Source organism: Chelonoidis abingdonii, chromosome 1 (genome assembly GCF_003597395.2).
Source record: "Chelonoidis abingdonii isolate Lonesome George chromosome 1, CheloAbing_2.0, whole genome shotgun sequence".
NCBI classification, from domain to species: domain Eukaryota; kingdom Metazoa; phylum Chordata; order Testudines; family Testudinidae; genus Chelonoidis; species Chelonoidis abingdonii.
The window spans coordinates 131,819,019-131,831,793 of NC_133769.1; the positions used below are offsets into that span (position 1 = coordinate 131,819,019).

General features: G+C 41.4%; 1 protein-coding gene across 2 annotated transcripts in view; it reads right to left on the reverse strand.

Moving 5' to 3' along the window:
* Positions 1-1,015: 1,015 nt before the first annotated feature.
* SHISAL1 (shisa like 1) overlaps positions 1,016-12,775 on the reverse strand; it is a 114,294-nt gene continuing 102,534 nt past the window's right edge. For both annotated transcript variants that reach the window (XM_032770914.2, XM_032770913.2), the window contains exon 5: positions 1,016-1,520. In XM_032770914.2, coding sequence (XP_032626805.1) covers position 1,520 — 1 coding nt within the window. In that variant the 3' untranslated portion in view covers positions 1,016-1,519. The remainder of the gene's footprint in view (positions 1,521-12,775) is intronic.

Here is a 12,775-nt window from a genome sequence, read left to right on the forward strand (position 1 = left end):
TATGTGTGACTAAGTCATAGTCAGATCATTTTAGTGTCGGTCGAAATAATATTAGCTATGCTGAATTAATTAGGCACTAATGTGGCTGTGTTGAGTACTGTGATTCCAGAGGAATTCCTCTGTTTGTTTGTAGTCACCAGATACTCTGTATAAAATGAAGTCTTGCTGCATGACTTCATTTCACAGGAATGGTTGATATAAAACAGGTGTGGCCAAATTGTGGTTCGTGAGCCACATGTGGCTCTTTTACAGTTAAAATGCAGTTCACGGAGCCCTCCCTCCCCTGTTTTCCACCTACCAGACCAGGGTGTGGGGGAGTGTGACACGGGTGGAGTTCAGGGCTTCTGCCCTGCCCCCTGTGGAGAGGGGGATCTCGGGCTCCAGCCGTGTGGGAGGCATCTGCTGGGGTTCAGGGCTTCAGCCTTGCTCTTGCTGAAGCCTCAAGCCCCAGCAGGTGTGCCCAGCTCTTGAACTTCTGAAGATTATTGTATGTGGCTCGGAGGGTCAGTAAATTTGGCTACTCCTGATATAAAATATACCGTATGTCTTCAAATTAAATGCCTACCATAAAATATAGTCAGGCTATTGCAACATGCGACTCGATAGCCCATTGCTGTTCTGCCTTGCAAAGCAATCCTCCCATTCCTGAAGGGGATAATTTATGAGACCAATCAAGAGCTGAATAACTATCAGCCTGAGAGAATTGGATTATTGCCTTGTAAAACATAGGGGTGGTGGTGTTATTGCTACTGTAATCAGTGGGATATTTTTTTTTTTTTCCGTTTCCAATCAGGTTCAGGAAGGGGAGAGGTTGTCCTTTTTTTAAACTGTTTTTAAATTTTTGTACACTCCTCTGGAGAGCAAGTACAGTTGAGGCAACTTGTTGTGCTCAGGAATTTGTTTTGCCAGTCTCATTGCTGTGAATAAAAGGACTAGAATCAGGGACTGAAATTACTACTACCCTTCACTCTGATTGGATGAGGTGTGATGGGGTGTGAAATTACTACTACCCTTTGTACTGTGAGGTGTGGTGTTGAGGGAACAGTGACTGGGAATGTCAGCATCTACCCTATTGTGACATAATGTTCACCAGAGAACTTTGGAATAACTCACATTCATTATTCTAACACAGATTAGGCTCAAATGGCAATTGATGGATGGGGAGGCAAAGGAAGTTGATCTGCCAAAGCTTTGTCTTGTTGTCCCTTGCCTACCTTGGCTCGGATCTTGCAAGAGCAACTTGAACTTCACTGTATTGAGCTTTCCATCAAATACGATGTTTCCTTTCAAAATAATAATCTTGACCTAGAATTAAAATATTGCTTACAGACGGTTTTCTGAACTCTTTCAACATTGTTTTTGTAAGTTGATAGGTGATTCTTGTCAGATGTCTTGACCGAACTCCATCTTGCGGTGTCATCTTTGTTTGTCTGTCATTCACTTGGATAGTTCACTCTTGAAAGCTGCTTGCTGCATTCTAAACTAACCTCTCCCATCTTGAGGCACATCACTATAATTTTCTGAAAAAGATAAAAATGTTTGCCTGTAAGTGTCAAGAAGATAGTGTAATGGGAAATAGCATAACTGTAAACCCATGTTGTTTCATTGTTTATTTTAAAACAATCCCTTCTACATAGAGCTGAAGAAATAATTGATATTTTTAGTTTGGCGGTTGAACCGAAAAATCTGGGGGAGAGGGAGTTTGTTTTGAACCGAAACGGAAATGAAAAACTGAAGGGGGTGGGGGTGGGAAACAAGTTGAGGTTGATTTCAAAATGACATTTTCAAAACTATTTGATTAGTGCAGGTTACCCTGGAAATGAACTTTCAGTAAATTTACTACTTGCCCAATTTTTTTTTTTTGCTCAGCTCTTCTAATAAGGACTCTGATCTTGCAAATACTTTAGCACATGCTTAACTTATTCATTTAAGTAATCCTATTGATGAGTTTGACTAATCAGCTGTGTTGGAGTCTAAAACAGACTCTAAAATTCATTTCTTTCCCAAATTTCTCCTCCTCCACTGTGGATGCCAATTGTCAATGCTGATTGTCTTGTTGCCCAAGAACATGGCAAGGGGGGACAGTAGCCTCTGTTGTTGTTGAGCATGACATATTTGTCTTGAAATGCGAAGGAAGAAACGCATGTAAAGTGAATTACTAGCAAGTTGAATTTTAAAAAATCACTTTTTAAATAAAAAAGGATTTTCTTTATATATTACACTTTCTTAATTTTGTAGTAAGTTTAGACCTTAACACATGTCAATCTATGAAATAATTTTAAATTAAATACCTAAAATAATATTAAGTGGTAAAATTTGGTAGTAAATTTTAAGCAACATCAAATCACAGAACTGGAGGAAGCTATTCACTAAGCATCTGGAACCAGAATTTGACAGCTAAAGTAGCTTTTGATAGCAGTATCCTCTTCTGTCGGTGCAGAGAGAATTTCAGTTTATGAAACCAGTTTGGTTCAAAGACTACTTCATTCAGAATTAAGAAACCAGTTGGGAACTGCAAAAGCAGGAAAGCTTGTTCTCTTCTTCCAGTGTATGAATAAAAGTTTAGGTGAAAGGATGAGATCTAAAATCTTGAAGGCGATAGTGACCATAAATAATTTACTAACTAAGAATAGTAAAGTATTGGTTTAATAAATCAGTTAATTTTAAATGCAAAACAAGTTTTGATAAACTTTTTTCTTTTATATCCAGAACACTTAAGGTAGCTTTATTGGATTTTAAAAAAGTAAAATGCTGCTTTTTACATTTTTAATTGAACTTAAATGTCAATCCAAACCCAGCTTGACACAAATCATAAGTAAAAGATTAGCCATCTAGTAAACAGAAAATGCTAAATGATGCATTTCTTACTATAATAAAAATGTAAATTAAGAATCTGAATGAATGTAAGTCAAGCTATATAATTGATTTAGATGCATTGTTTCCTCCAGGTTAGCAAAAAGAAGCACCAAACCAGTGTAAAGATGATATTTAATTGCAAGTCCGTGTTTTAATAGTTACTAACCAATGACGATCAACTTTGTTTAGGAAAATAAGTAAAGTACAAATGCAAAACATAATTAAAATGGCTTATTTAAATAACTCTTCCTGCTTGCTGATTTTTAAATCATGATGAAAATCAGTGATTGGAGCCACTGGGACTCTATAAGTGCTAAATAAATCTTATTTTTATTGATGTTAATACCTTATGCATAGGGCACTGAATAGGAAATTAGTGTCCAATCCAGATACTCACTCTGCCACTGATTCATTTTGTGGCCTTGAGGAATCAATTCATGTTTCTAAACAGCTATTAGGATAGTTTACATAAGCACTGAGAGGGTTATTCAGTCTGACCATAACACATGCTATAAATATGCTAGGTCAGCGGGTCTCAAACTTTTGTACTGGTGACAGCTTTCACATTGCAAGCCTCTGAGTGAGACCCTCCCACCACCTATAAATTAAACATCCTTTTAAATATCTTTAACACCCTTATAAATGCTGGATACAATGCGGGGTTTGGGGTGGAGGTTGACGGCTTGCAACCCCTATGTAATGACCTCGCAACCCCCTGAGGGGTCCCAGCTCCAAGTTTGAGAACCCTAGGTGTTATCAAGGTGTTATCAAGGTGTTGCTAGGTGTTATCAAGTATATAGCCTTTGCAAATGAGTATGACCCTGATCTGAGAGGTGCTGAGCACTTGAAAGTCAATGTTGTTGATTATTTACTACAGATATAAAGTAAGAGGAACAGTCTGCCCCAAAGAGCTAAATGGATAAAGAATACAAAAGGTAGAGGAGAAAGAGGTGAAGTGACTTGATCCAGGTTACACAATCATCATCAGAGCTCGGAGGAGAACCTGGGCCTCCTCATTCCCAACCCAGGGCCTTATCTATTAGTCCATGCTGCCTAGGGGTTGTGAGTGATCAGTTCCTCTCAGGATGTGGCTAGTGTCAAACATTGCTCAGAACAGTGACATGTAGTATAAATACCTAGTTTAGATCAATATGTAGGAAAATAATATAGGTTGCATTTTGGGCTAGCCCAAGCTTAAAAATCGTCCAAGGAGCTAAATGCACTTTCTGGTAGTTTGCCATAGTGTATGTGGGCTGAGACTCAATATATATTGTTCTAACCATAATAATACTAATTTACTTAACATAAGAATGGCCAAACTGGGTCACACCAATGGTCAATGTAGCCTAGGATCCTGTCTTCTGGCAGTGGCCAGTGCTAGATGCTTTTGAGAGAATGAACAGAACAGGGCAATTATTGAATAGTCCCAGCTTCTGGCAGTCAGATGTTTAGGGACATCCAGAGCAAGTGGTTGCATCCCTGACCATTCCGGCAAATACCATTGATGAATCTATCCTCCATGGACTTATCTAATTCTTTTTATGAACCCAACTATACTTTTTGGCCTTCATAACATCTGGCAATGGGTTCCACGGGTTGACTGTGTGAAGAAGTACTTCCTTATGGTGGTTTTAAACTTGCTGACAATTAATTTCATTGGGTGACCCTTGGTTATTGTGGCGTTCTCCACACCATTCATGATATTATAGACTTTTATCATATCTTCTCTCCTAAAATGAACAGTCCCAGTTGTCTTAATCTCTCCTCATATAGAAACTGTTCCATACCCCTAATAATTGCACTTCTCTGTACTTTTTCTAATTCTAACATAGCCTCTTTGAGATGGGGGCGACCGGAACTGCATGCAGTATCCAAGGTGTGGGTGCACCATGGATTTATATAGTGGCATTATTATATTGTCTATCTGATTATCTATCCCTTTCCTAAGGTTCCTAATGTTCTTTAGCTTTTTGGACTGCTGCTGCAGTTGGAGTGGATGTTTTCGGAGAACTATCTACAATGACTCCAAGATCTTTCTTGAGTGGTAACAGCTGATTTAGACTCCTTATTTTGTATTGTGATAGACCAGGCCAGTTGGGAGCAGCAGAGTAGTAGAAGGGAAATAAACTGGCCACTGCAGTTTTCTGTTCCCTGAGTGACCAGAGCAGGGCCTGCTCCAGGCTAATGAGAACACCTGACTCCAATTAACCTGCTAAGAGTCAGGTAAGGCTGTTAAGCACCTGACTCTAAGGCCCCTCTGATGCTATAAAAGTGCTCATTCCAGTCAGCCCAAAGGGAGCCAGGGAGCCAGAGGAGAGGAAGTGTGTGCGAGGAACTGGGAGCAAGAGGTATGCAAGAAGCTGAGAGTGAGTAGGCATACTGCTGGAGGACTGAGAAGTACAAGCGTTATCAGACATCATGAGGAAAGTCCGGTGGTGAGGACAAAGAAGGTGTTGAGAGGCAGCCATGGGGAAGTAGCTCAGGGAGTTGTAGCTGTCGCACAACTGTACGAGGAGACACTCTAGACAGCTGCAGTCCACAGGGCCCTGGGCTGGAACCCGGAGTAGAGCGCGGGCCCAGGTTCCCCCTAAACCTCCCAACTCCTGATCAGACACAGGAGGAATTGACCTGGACTGTGGCTTCCCAGAGGGGAAGGTCTCTGGGCTGTTTACCGATCCACAGGGTGAATCTGTGAGGCGAGTAAATCCGCCAATAAGCGCAGGACCCACCAAGGTAGGGAGGAACTTTGTCACAGTACGTATAGTTGGGATTATGTTTTCTAATGTGCATCACTTCACATTTATCAACATTGAATTTCATTGCCCCTTTTATTGCCCAGTCACCCAGTTTTGTGAAATCCCTTTGTAACTCTTTGCAGTCTGCTTGGGATTTGCCTATCTTGAGTAGTTTTGTATCCTCTGCAAACTTTTCCACCTCACTGTTTTCCCCTTTTCCCCGATGATTTATGAATATGTTTAACAGCACTGGTCCCAGTACAGATCTTTGGGGACCCTGCTTTTTACCTCTCTCCACTGTGAAAACTGACCATTTATTTCTACCTTTTGTTTCCTATCTTTTAACCAGTCACTGATCTATGAAAAGACCTTTCCTCTTATCCCATGACTGCTTATTTTGTTTGAGCCTTCAGTGAGGCACCTTGTCAAAGGTTTTATGAAAGTCCACATACACTGTACCCAGAGGATCGCCCTTCTCTACATGCTTGTTGACATGCAACCTCAAAAATTTGAATAGATCGGTGGAGCATGATTTCCTTTTACAAAATCTGCGTTGATTCTTCTCCAACAAATCGTGTTCATCTATGTGACTTATAATTCTGTTCTTTACTATGGTTTTAACCAATCTGCCTGGTACTGAAGTTAGGTTTACCAGCGTGTAATTACCAGGATAGCCTCTAGAGTGTTTGTTTGTTTTTTTTTAATTGGCGTCACCTTAGCTATCCTCCAGTAATTTTGGTACACAGGCTGACTTAAGTGATAGGTTGCATAGCACAGTTAGTAGTGCTGTAATTTCATATTTGAGTTCCATCAGAGCTCTTGGGTGAATGTAATCTGGTCCTACTGACGTATTTTTGTTTAATTTATCAATTTGTTCCCAAATCTCCTCTATTGACACCTCATCTGGGACAGTTTCTCAGATTTGTCACCTAGAAAGAATGGCACAGGTGTGGGAATCTCCCTCCCATCTTCTGCAGTAAAGACTGATGAGGAGCTTAGCTTCTCCACAATAACCTTGTGTTCCTTGAGTGCTCCTGTAGCACCTCGATCATCCAATGGCCACAGTTCACACAGTAAATAAGCACCTCAACTTTCACAAAAAGCTAAAAATCAAGCTAATCCCATTTTAAAACAAGGCCAAAAACAAGCCAGTCCCTAAGAATCCTAACCCATTATGTGACTAGATCCCCCTGGCTTGCTGTCTGGGACTGTGGTGGGCCCACTGTGCACCCCTGACCCTTTCTCCCCCACCTCTTGTCCCTTGCTCCAGCTTGCAGGGAGCCGATCAAAAAAAAGAAGCTACAAGCTCCAAAAGCTATAAGCCCAAAACTAGCCAACAAACAACTCACAAGCTAATTAAGCCAAAACCAATCTCAATTTCTGCATTTTTTTTTTCATGGGTTTGGCATGTCTGCCAATGGCCTCACTGATCAATTATTTGGCACGCTTCCTGCTTTTCACGTAATTTAAAAAAAAAAAAGCTGTTAGTTTTAGTGTCTTTTTGCTGGTTGCTCTTTAAATTGTTTTGTCCTGCCTAATTATACTTTTACCTTTGACCTGCCAGAGTTTATGCTACTTTCTATTTTCCTCAGTTGACTTTGACTTCCAATTTTTAAAGGATGTCTTTTTGATTCTATCTGCCTTTTACTCTGTTTAGCCATGGTTGGTCATCCTACTGTTGTGTGTTTTTCTTGGTTTGGGGGGCTACACATTTAGTCTGAGCCTCTATTATGGTATTTTAAAATACCAATAGTTACCCTGCAGCTTGCAGGCATTTCACTCTTGTTACTAAACCTTTTACTTTCCATTGAACTAGCTTCCTCATCTTTGTGTAGTTCCCCTTTTTGAAGATAAATGCTACCCTGGTGGAATTCTCTGGTGTATTCCCCCTTACAAGGAGGTTAAATTTAATTGCATTGTGTTCACTATTACTGAGTGGTCAGGTATATTCACCCCTTGGACCAGATCCTGTGCACCTCTTAGGACTAAATCAAGAACTGTCTTTTTCCTTATGGGTTCCAGGACTAGCTGCCCCAAGAAGCAGTCATTTATGGTGTCTAGAAGTTTCATCTCTGCTTCCCCTCCTGAGGTGACATGTACCCATCAATATGGGGTTAGTTGAAATCCTCCATTATTATTGGGTTTTCTGTTTTTGTAGCCTTTCTAATCTCCCTGAGCATTTCACAATCACTGTCACCATCCTGGTGAGGTGATAGATAGTAAATTCCTATTGCTATATTTTTTCCATCAGAAATTGGTAGTTCTTTACCTCTGGGTATTCACAGGTTTAGGTGCTACATTATACAGCTAACATTCCATTAATGCAGTATAAAGAAATCTGGTTTTAGACCCAAAATATCTGTGGGAATCAGTGTTTGCTCCTATCTAGTAGACGGCAAACTGTCAAATCAACTCAAACATAGGGCTTGATTCACCTTTTTGTTACTCCATTTTCATGCCAGTGCTAATGCTATTGAAATTGCAGTGATGATCAGTTAGGATGTTTGTTTGTTGTTTTGGTTTGTTTTGCTGTATCATCTGGACCTTCTGCTCTCATGCATAATGAGCAATGGTGTCTTAGAATCTTGTGCAAAGCAATCCCGTGTGATATGTGCTTCATCTACCACATGCCTTTTGAAGAGGTAAACTGTGGGTCCAGAACACCCACATGGCTGGGAGGGAATATAAACACAGCTTATGAGGGAGTCTGGGGTTCAGCACTGGTAACAAGGATAGGGAAGTAGGATGACAAAGTCATAGCTCTTGGGGGTTGGGAATGGGGATGTGCTAGATAGAGAATCAGTGCTCCAAGGGTGTGTCTAAGGATCTCAAGCTAAGGGCAGTGCCTGGACCAATTTCAGACTCCTAAGGCACATAAGATCCAGTAGTTAAATCTACTCACAGGAGTCTGATGAGTGGTCAAGAGGGGGCACTCTCCTAGATCTGTGACACCTCATAAGAACATAAGAATGACCACACTGGATCATACCAAAGGTCCAGCTAGCCCAGCATCCTGTCTTTGGGTCACCTGGCATTAGCCACTGTCAAGAGGGAATGAACAGAACAGGTAATCATCAAGTGATCCATCCCCTGTCGTGCATTCCCCGCTTCTGGCAAAACAGACCATCTTGCCATACAGTACATTAACAGCAAGGGCTACTTTTCTGTGGTGTTGCGAGCCCTAGTGGATCATCAAGACGTTTTACTGACATCAATATGGTCTGGTCAGGGAAGGTGCATGACGTACACATCTTTAAGAACAGAGGCCTGTTCAGAAATCTGCAAGCCAGGATTTTCTTTCCAGACCAGAGGATTACCATTGCGGATGGTGAAATACCAGTAGTGATTCTGGGAGACCCAGCCTACCCCTTACTCCCATGGCTGATGAAACCATACACTGGCCACCTCGATAGCAAGGAGTGCTACAACTGCAGGCTCAGCAGGGGCAGAATGAAAGTTGAATGTGTCTTTAGATGTTTGGAAGGCCGCTGGCCTGTCTATGCATAGATTAGACCTAAGTGAAAAAAATATTCCAATGATTATAGCTGCCTGCTGTATACTTCATAATATGTGAAGCAAAGGGGGAAAAGTTTCCAGTGGAGTGGAGGATGGAGGTGGAACAGTTGCCTTCTGATTCAAGCAGCCAGACACAAGGCTATAAGAAGAACTCAGTGGAGAGCTATGTGGCTCAGAGAGGCTTTGAAAGACTATTTTAATAGTGAGCCACAGTAATGTGTGCACTGCCTGGCATTGATATGTGCGCTTTTTCTGTGGGTTTTTTTTTTTTTGCACCCCAGTATAAATCTTGGGGTGGGGTGTGTGTGTGTGTCAATATGCACCTATTGCAATTAGCTATGAATGATGTCTGCCCCAGCCAGCATATAATGTGAACTAATAAAATGATTGTTTTCATAAATAGACTTTTATTCCAAACCACTGCAAACAGACATACAAGTGAATAAAACTTCATAAATACAGGGAAAAGAACCTTGGAAGAGGAAAGAACAGTCATTTTCCTTTCACAAACACACACTGACTTGTAAGAAACACAGTTGGTGTAAGTGCGGCTGTGATTCTGTCCACCTTTGGGATGGAGTGGTAGGGGTAATGCCATGGTCTGGATGCCACGGGAATGTGGGGTGTGTGTAGGGAGGTCCCAAGATGTAGTTCTCTATGGGCTGCAGAGGGACGTGAGCATGGGTCAGAGCCTGAAGGTCAGCAGGAGTCTCCAGCATGTCTGTTTGCTGCTTGAAAAGGGCTAGCATCTCCTGCTGCTTATGTGTCTCCTTTTCCTGTGCTTTTCTCCTCTCTGCTCTATCCCTGTCCATTCTGCCTGCCCTGTGCTTGGTATCTGAAGCACCACAGGGTGGGAGGTGAACCAACATGAATACACCTCTGAACTCTGGGGCTTTGCTGACCTAGGACAGCCAACTGTGTAGGGGGTGCAGTGGAGGGAGAGGGGAGCAATATGTTAAAAGGACATTCATTTGTTGGTGTAATAAGCCTCTGTCCCAAATCTGGACCTTAGCGTCCAAAATCTGGATGCTTAGCATGAACCTCCAAGCTTAATTACCAGCTTGGATCTTATCTCGCTGCCACCAGTCAGGATTCTGAGTACTGATAAACTCTCTGGTCTCCCCAAACCTTTCCCTGGGGGCCCCCAAGACTCAGATGCCCTGAGCCCTCAACAAAGGAAATAACCCACTTCCCTTCCTGCTCTTTACTTCCTCCCAGATTTTCCCACCTCCTGAGGGATACTAGGAGATTTCCCTGCTTCAATCCCTTGAAACACAAAACAGAGAGGACGATTTACCTTCCCCCTCCTTTCTTCTCCCCCCTCCCAGTCTTTCCCTGAGAGAGACAGTACTCCTGGCAAGAGATTCCTATCCCCTTGCCTTAACTAGAAAAGAAAATCCAACAAGTTTTAAAAGAAAAGCTTTATATAAAAAGAAAGAAAAAACACATAAAATGATCTCTGCATCAAGATGACATAACACAGACTTTGAAAAATCCGGTTTCCTGATTGGTCCTCTGGTCAGGTGTTTGGTTCCCTTTGTTAACCCCTTACAGGTAAAAGAAACATTAACTCTTAGCTATCTGTTTATGACAGTTGGACCCCCCCCCACACACACAAAAAGTGGGAAACTGAGGCCAAGGACACTGCCCAACACACTGTGGAGTTGGCTTGGCTTATGATCGCATATGTCTGAATATGGTTGTGATGTTTTCCCCGACTAATGTTTGGTTCCCTTTCCTTTTTAATAAAGTTATCTTCTGTTATACACAGACTCAGTTCTTGAAAGTGGGCAAGTATTGCCTCTTGGAGGCAGCCAGGATGCAGTTAAGTTTTTCTCCATTACAGGGTGGGGGCTCAAGCCAGTTCTGTGTTGTAATGTTAAGAGGAACCCCTAGATATTGAACTCAGCCCTTGTTGCTGCAGACTTCAGCTGACAGAAGGGTTACACCACTGTAAGGCTGAGTCTGACCCTGAGAACCAGTTAAATAATGACAGCCAGGTCCTCAACTGCTGATAATTGTTGATTTCACTCAGCTATGCTGATTTACACTGAGGATCTGGCCCTCTGTATAGTTTAAACACTTATGGTTGGTTCCTAATGGATCTGGTCATGTTTGCTAATTCCTGTGGTTAAAAATAGCTTTTATATTTTATATCTGTATCAACAGCTTCTACTTCTTATGAAATCAATTGTTACTTTGTCATAAGCCTGGTGTGGGGCAGTGCAGTCATAGAATAGGCTAGGAAACAGATTATGACTTGGCCACAATTTGCCTGTCAGCTATCTTCTGCTTGGAAAGGGGATGGACCCTGTACCAGCCCTGTAGCTGGCACAGCTTATTTCCCTGGTTGGCATATTTGGGAGTGCAGGGCAGATGTGTGCAGGTGGGGACTCTACAGGTTGGGTAGCTGGCAGAGGGAAGTAAAGTAATCCCCCACATAGGCATGCAGGGAGGTCACTGATTTGGTCCTATGTGGCTCATAATATTTGGCTCCTAATGTACTGAAATAAATTGAGTTTACTTAAAGCTCCCATGCTAATAGCTTGAGTAACACATTGACTTCTTCATTAGGAGGTAATTAGATTATGTTGGTACTTCCTTATGCTGCATAATCGAATCTATTGAGTCTACTGCAAGTGCTCTTTTAAGATGCAGAAGATTCACGGAATCCCAATGAACTGTGTAAAGCATTTGTTGACAGTAGGTAATACCTTAAAGCTCTTGTCATCTCTGAACATGTGCATATATAACACCCTTTACTATTAATGGAAATTACAGATGCACATGAAGGGAGCGGATAATTCCCTTCAGTGACTGAAATTTGACTGGGAGAATAGACAGCTTTTTACATTGATATTTCATTGTGTTTTTAAATATGGACAGCTGATCCTGCAGTCCTCTATGTGCATAAAACTCCTACTGCTAACAGCATGAGTTGCACAGCATAACTGGTACATCTTTAATACGGTAGACCACATTTTGTCCTGGCGTTAGCTAAAGATAAGTCAATTGTAAAAGAGAAAATAGGTTGCCTCTGTAGTTTTGGAAATGGCTATATCTGCACCAATTAAATACATCCCAGGTTTCTCTGATGGAAAAAAATGAAACCACACAGATTTCAGTTTTCTATATTTACTTAATGAAGGGGCAAGTTTTGCAGCCTTGTCATGCAATTAGTAGCAGTGAGAAGTCAATGGGACTACCAGCATGAGTAAGTTACTCATTGTGAACGTGGGTTGCAGAATTGGGTCCTAAATTTTTGAAAGGCAAGTAGCTGTAAATCAATTTTAACTGGTATTCATCTGATAGTCCCTCATCTGGTTTGCAGCTGAGAGTTTTTTAGAAAGGAAATGTATCCAAGTTCAGACTCCCCTTTCAGAACTTCTGAGACTTTTAAAGAAATGTGAAGTATGCAAACTTTAACAGAGAGGAATTGAACAGGGAAACAGATGAAGGAGACTTACGGACATGAAAGATAATGCTGGAGTATTTTGCTGAAAAACCTAAAAATTATCTCCGTGTTTCTTGGCTCGCTGAGTATATTATCAGTTTTTTAATGACAAGAAATTCTCCTCCTTCCCCCATTAAAGTATATTATCAAGGGAAAAAAGGTTTAAAATATTTCAGTTGAGATTTTTAAATCACATTTTTACATCTGGATTAGA